Source organism: Sciurus vulgaris (genome assembly GCF_902686455.1).
Source record: "Sciurus vulgaris genome assembly, chromosome: 8".
NCBI lineage: Eukaryota > Metazoa > Chordata > Mammalia > Rodentia > Sciuridae > Sciurus > Sciurus vulgaris.
The window spans coordinates 12,150,819-12,157,834 of record NC_136468.1 but is presented as its reverse complement, the minus strand read 5'-3'; the positions used below and the strand labels follow the sequence as shown (position 1 = coordinate 12,157,834).

Below are 7,016 nucleotides of genomic sequence, written 5' to 3'. Positions count from 1 at the left end.
TTTGAATGAATTGTGGTAATGCAGCATATAATCTTGCTATAGCAAGAAAAGAGCACTGCCAAAGGAAAAAAAATTACCTAGACACAGGAAGGAAGAGATGTAAAGGGTGTGAGAATTTGCGGAATAAAACCATGATAAAATGAACCACAAATGTGAATTAGACTTTTGTACCTGTTTGAGAATCTGGGTCTCTGTAATTGGACTCAAATCATGTGAAAAGTCAGGCAACTTCATCCAGAGAGAAAGTAGACGTGAGACTTAAAGAAGAAAAAGTGCAGTTGTCTGAGACCATAGAGTCACGTTTACATCTCTCCCTCCTACGTGGCCCTGGGGTCCTCGGGGTCCACATGTTGGGATGGTGGAGACTCTCCTGCCTGTGTTGGATGCAGTCAGTGTAGATAACCACAGGTTCAGCACAGGGCCCGTGAATCTTTCCCTAAATGGAAGTGCCATTTCCATTGAGAGCTCTGCTGGGTAAAGGTAAGTTCTGTTTATCTGACCAACATCAAAGAAAAGTAAGCGTAAGCTGTGTGTCATAGCTGCATGTGCTGTGCTCCTGAATTTAGGACTCTCTTATTCCTGCTAAGATTGTGGAGGTCTCCAATATGGAGGCTGGATATGATCAAGACTCAATGGAGTGTTACAGAAACTGTGCACAAACAAATCCCCCGCAGAGCTTCCCCTCCTTACTCTGCATAATGATGTATTGCGTTGTCCCTGTGATATGGATAATACACTCACCCTCAAGCTTTACCACGTTTGAGTTTAGATTTCGAGCCTGATCCACAGTGTCCAATCATGCACTCGTTGAATTGACATGGAGAGTGGAAAGGATTATTTTTATGAAGTATTTCTGGAGAGGATGAGACACTGACAAAACTTTGTATGTTGTGTGTACATACTTCATACATTTTTTTCCAAATCAAAACCTTTCACAATTTTCTCTTAGTTATTTGACTTCAGTGTAAAACAGAGGCATAGGAAGAATGATAGATCCTACAAATAAACAGAGGCATTGAAGAGCAAAAGACCCTACAAGTTAATTATAGCTGAAACCTTGCTGATAGGAGGGTTTAGACATGAAGCACAATATTGGGCCCCTAGTCCATTCACCAGAGAGAAGAATAGATCCTCTATGCATTTAGCTGATCTGTGAGCCCAGTGCTATATTGAGACGGTGTTTACTGAAGGTGTGTTAAAATGATCCAGACAATCTACATTTTTTTTCTTCCCTTGGCTTTCAAATGTGCATGACATTTCTATTTTATGTATTATCCTAAGTCCTTGAAGGGACCCTATGTGTGTGTTTAGGGCTTATATAAATATTAATTTTTTCAAAAAGAATGTAATAGCCTTATAAATAAATAGTGAGCTCAATGGGTTAAAAGTAATCAGCTAATATATTATGGAAACATATTAAAGAATATTTTTGCAATATACTTTACTGAAAAACACAGCATGATAATTGCTACAGCTAGTAAAATTGAATTTATTAATAGAACAGGACTAGATGGTGGATTGTATGGAAACTCTTTCCACAATACATTTAACTTTGTAAACTCAGACAAAAATTTTGTTTGTGCATGAAAACAATGTAAATAAAATTATATTTTCAATGGCATCAGGTTTGGAGGAAGACATGAGGGAAGAGTTTCTAAAGATGGTACCCAGCTCCGGGAACCATGAACGAGATGGCATTTCTGGGAATATTTGCTTTGGTTTGCTCTTCGTCAGGCAAGAGAGTTGTAGTGTTGACGTTTTCCCTTTCAGCTCAGAGACTAGTCTGTCCTTGATACTCTGTCTCTGCCCTCTTTCTCCCTGCCTCCCTTTTCTGCTCTTCTCCCATATTTAGTAAATAACATTCCAATAACAGGAACATAAGTAAATAGGCGGACATGGAATAATAATGAGTCTTTTCTAAATTTTTTTTTTAAATTGACCTGTTCTGTTTGATGACTGTAATTGATGTTATAGCAAGGATTCATGCCTATTCTCTGTTGGTTGATGAAAGTGGGTCTTTATCACATTTTTCTGGGATGTTTAACATCAAGATTCTTACTTGCTTTCATTTGAACTCAAATCTAAAGAATAGATTCTGAACAGCAGCAAGTTGAAAAGAGCTAAATACCTCAAAAAGGATCCATTATGATGTCCTCTCCAGCCCAGTAAAGGCAGAAGGAACCAAAGTCTATCAAAAGGCCCACAGTTTCCTTTAGAGGTCGCCCACCTGCTCATGTCTACTTTTGTGGAGGGGAAGGGAATCATATTTGTTTTTTTATTTTTTATGCACCTGAGACAGAAGTGGTTATTTCAAACACCCATAGTAAACAGTAGTACTTCCCCCCAAAATACACAAGTAACTTCCCCAAAGCTATCTGCATTTGAACTTAAATGGATGTGAGTTATTGAATTTGCATCTACTTTATGTAGGAAAGATTATCCTTAGCCAGAAATTACATACTTCCTAAATAAATCAAGTTTCAAACCTAGTTTACCTGATTCTAAATCTTTCCACAAATCCCTAATTCTTGATAATCATTCTTTTTGAAATTGACTTATGCATTTCATCAAGATGGGTGGGGGTGACGTATTTGAGGTAGTTTCAAACATTCCAACTTCATCTTCATCATTTAATCACTTTTCCTACCACTGACAACTATTGTGAGCTTCTTGTTGAAGAATGAATATAACCGATAAGGATATTAAACTGCTGCAATTGCACCATGTGGCCTCCAGGATTTAATGGATGCCTGAAATGTGATGTGTTCTTCTTAAGACACTGGCCTGTCTCTCTGAAACAGAGTAGATGTCAAGCATATTGGGATCAAATCTTTAATCTGGGCTTAATGAATGATTTACAGACTGACACCACACTGGCAGGTCATATGCAGTCTGTATTTAAAAATTTTCTTAAATAGTTATTCAGTTGCTTCTGTTTTTTTCTGTCCTTGATCTCTGCAGATTAAAAATGGAACAGGATAACCAGACATGGGAAGGTGAATTTATCCTCCTCGGACTGTCCAGTGACTGGGACATGCAAGTCTCCCTCTTTGTCCTGCTCTTGGCCATGTACCTGGTGACAGTGCTGGGGAACTTCCTCATTGTTCTCCTGATCCGACTGGACAGCCGGCTCCACACTCCCATGTACTTCTTCCTCACCAACCTCTCCCTGGTGGATGTGTCTTATGCCACAAGCATCGTCCCTCAGCTGCTGGTACACTTCCTCGCGGAACACAAAGGCATCCCGTTCCTGAGCTGTGCTGCCCAGTTATTTTTCTCCCTGGCCTTGGGTGGGATTGAGTTTGTTCTGCTGGCAGTGATGGCCTATGACCGCTATGTGGCAGTGTGTGACCCCCTGCGGTACTCAGTCATCATGCATGGGGGACTGTGCACTCGGTTGGCCCTCGCGTCCTGGGTCAGTGGCTCCATCAACTCTTTCATGCACACTGCTATCACATTCCAGCTGCCCATGTGCACAAACAAGTATATTGATCACATATCCTGTGAAATTCTAGCTGTGGTCAGGCTGGCCTGCGTGGACACCTCCTCCAATGAAGTTGCCATCGTGGTTTCTAGCATAGTGCTGCTTATGACGCCCTTCTTCCTGGTCCTCTTGTCCTACATCCAGATCATCTCCACCATCCTGAAGATCCGGTCCACACAGGGAAGGAGGAAAGCCTTCCACACCTGTGCCTCTCACCTCACTGTGGTTGCCCTGTGCTACGGCATGGCCATTTTCACCTACGCCCAGCCCCAGTCCAGCCCCTCTGTCCTTCAGGAGAAGCTGATCTCTCTCTTCTATGCCATTTTGACACCCATGCTGAACCCCATGATTTATAGTCTACAGAACAAGGAGGTGAAAAGGGCTTGGAAGAAACTATTAGGGCATTTTTCTTGGTTAATGTCAAAACTGGCACCTGGTTGATTCATAAGCATAACTGGAGAAGAGAGCTTCACCTCTGTTCTCCCCACCCAACTCCATGTGACAGGCATCAGCTGCATTGCCCTGGCAACCAGGAAGCAGATGACGTAATGCGTACTGGTGTGTTATGTGGGATGCTGAGCACCTGTTGGGTGTGGGATGTGGGAGTATTCTGTCACAGCAGCGTATTCAGTGGCTAACTTCCCTTACTCAGTCTTCATTCTTATGACTTAAAAGTACAGATGGTTCCTGATTTATGATGATTCAACCTACAATTTTTCCATATCACCATGTTTCAAGAACAATACAATACATGCAGAATTTGCTTCCAGTTTTAAATTTTGATATCTTCCCTGGCTAGAGATCCGTAGTGTGATGTTCTGTGAGGATGCTCTGAGCTGTGAGAGCAAGCTGCAGCTCCCAGGCAGTCACTTGATCTCAAGCATAAAAAAACAATCCTCTATACTACACAGTATTGCGAGTCTGTGATGTCCAGCTGGTCATATGTATTAAATGCATTTTTGACTTAAGATATTTCCAACTTAGTATGGATGTACTCAGATGTAATCCTATAGTGAACTGAGAGGTACCTGTAATGGTTATTTTGCTGGTTTTGGATTTGGCACATTGTTTATGTTCATGGATTTATTGATGCATTTTGCACTGAGCAACTGGGTTATATATTTTTCTATTTTGGAAATGGTTATGGTTGTTGTTCTGTTTGGAAAAAAAGGTATTTTTACATTTGATGATTTGTTCACAGTAATGTGTGGTATATTTAGCCACATCCAGCAATTTTGTAGTACATTAATGTAAACTAATATGAGGAAAATGTTTTTACACAAACTTTTTACATATTATTTTGTGTAGAATCTACTGTGATAGTCTTGGAGTGTTGGATTTGAGTAGAGAAACATCACCTAAACTTACCACTTTACTCTGATTAAAATTTAACCATGGCTTTTTTGGTACTCAATAGTGTGATTGGCTAAGGAAAAGCTGAGATACTGTTATTTTTAAATGGTGAAAGAACAATTTGACAAGAAAATTATTCTTTGTGCTTGGAGTCTCATCTAAAAGGCTGGAGCAGTCTAATTTCTGAAAATCTGGACACTCCGAAACTTTGGTAAGAAGCAAACGAGAAACAATGAGAAAAATATATAAAATGTGAAAGATATGGCCAACCTCAGAAAAGCAGGTTGGACAAGCAAATAAATGCAGTCTTTAAAAAATAAAAATAAATAAATAATAATAATAATAATAAAAAGATAGTATAACTTCAGGGTGGATCTTAAGAAAACAAGACAGGTCAGCCTGCTGTGCAGAAATCACTCTCAAGTCTATGTCAAGAGCCATGTCCTTTTCCACCTCTCCTCCTTGAACAGGGAGGCCCTGCACAAAGTCTGTAATTGTAATGAGTCAGCATCTGCTGAGAGTACCCCGTGCCTCTGATGATATGTATAAGAGAGGGAAATGACTGAATGGGGACAGATAAGGAGATGGAGAAGAAATAACCCAGCAGCAGGTCTTCTCACCCCTTCAAGCAGTCCCTAAGGGGACCCTCCTTGCCTGTCTTTGTGTCTTCCTTAGCTCAGTTGATTTGTGGTACCTCCGTTTGAGAACCCACTGTCATGCGATCTCAGGGATCAAACTAAATTGCAGACTCTTATATTCCACATCCTGGACTTTTCACCTTAAAGTTGTTCTCGTCCTAAATTTTATGAGATAAGCAGATTTCCCCAAAAGTGTTAATGATACTGGACTGTGTTTCTGTTGACCTTAATTTCTTAATATGGGTGGGATGTTTGAATGTGGTAGTGACAATGCGTGGCTGATGAGCCACTCCAGTGAATAAGTCAGAGTCCTGGCAGACAGCTATGAATGTATTGTAGGGAACTAATTTTAGATCATAGAAAATTTGTCATATAGCACAAAAAGTTCCACTCATGTAGACATCTTAGATAGCCACAGGGCAAATACCCAACAGGTAATTAACATTGGTACAACTGATGATACTCCCTTGTTAGCTAAATTTTAATGCTTAATCCAATTTCATCTGTTTCCACAAATTTGTTTCTTTTTTTTTTTTTTAACCCAGGATTCCATGTCTCATTTGTGTGTTATTTGTTTTTGTTACTGTTCCAGTTTTCCTTGTCTATCATGCCTTAGTACTTTGGAAGAGTATGTATCTATTGAATACTGTAGTAACTTTGCATTTCTGGGATAAAATCCACTTGGATATACTATTTTTTTAATCTAATTGAATTCAATTTACTGATATAACTAATTTTTGCATCTATGTTTATGAATGATTTTTATCTGTAGTTTTCTTTTTGTAATCTTTTAATCTGGATTTGATATCAGGGTAATGCTTATATGATGAGGGATTGTTAATTCTGATTCAACAGTTTGGAAAATTGGTAATACCTGTTTCTTATGTTGATAAAACTAACCAGTGAATCCATTTGATCTATTATTTAATCAATTTATTTGTTTTTGATAGAGGAAAGTTTTAAATGACATATCAAATTTCTTCTGTAGGTATCAGGCTATTCTGGTTATCTGCTCATTTTAGTGTGAGCTTTGGTGATATATTTCTTTCAAAATATTTTGTTTTTCCTCTACCACCTTGAGCATGTGAAGTTCATTAGTAATGTCTTTTTTTTTTTTTTAGCAAACTTTATTATTGGAAAATCTGCTGCACTTATTTGCCAAATGTTTCTTAAATTAATACTGGTAAAATAACAGTTAAAAGACACCTATGGAATTTTGGGAAGAAAATTTGCTCAAAGCAGGCACTGAAGCTAATTGTGATATCTTCACTGTTAGTTTATTTAGATTCATTTGCCATGTATTACTTTGGTGGTTACGTGTCGCCTTAATGCTTACTTGTTCATCCAGGTTGACATTAAAGAAAATTGCTTACTTGAGCAGAGTCAAATATAGAATAGTTAGTCAAACTGCACAATGCATTGACTCACTGTGTCCAACTCTTCCTGAACCATCTGTGAGACCCTGGAACAATAACTCCTGTAACACAACACTTAATTTGTGTGTGGTGTGTGACCAGATTTTCTCTTTGGACTTCATGCAA

At 38.9% G+C, this 7,016-nt stretch overlaps 1 protein-coding gene across 1 annotated transcript; it reads left to right on the top strand.

Annotated features, from left to right (window-relative positions):
- Positions 1 to 2,968: 2,968 nt before the first annotated feature.
- On the top strand, positions 2,969 to 3,925 carry LOC306668050 (olfactory receptor-like protein OLF3; the record flags this gene model as incomplete). Its single annotated transcript, XM_079151085.1, has 1 exon — positions 2,969 to 3,925. One exon carries the CDS (start codon positions 2,969 to 2,971, stop codon positions 3,923 to 3,925), a length of 957 nt encoding a protein of 318 aa, XP_079007211.1.
- Between the last annotated feature and the right edge of the window lie 3,091 nt (positions 3,926 to 7,016).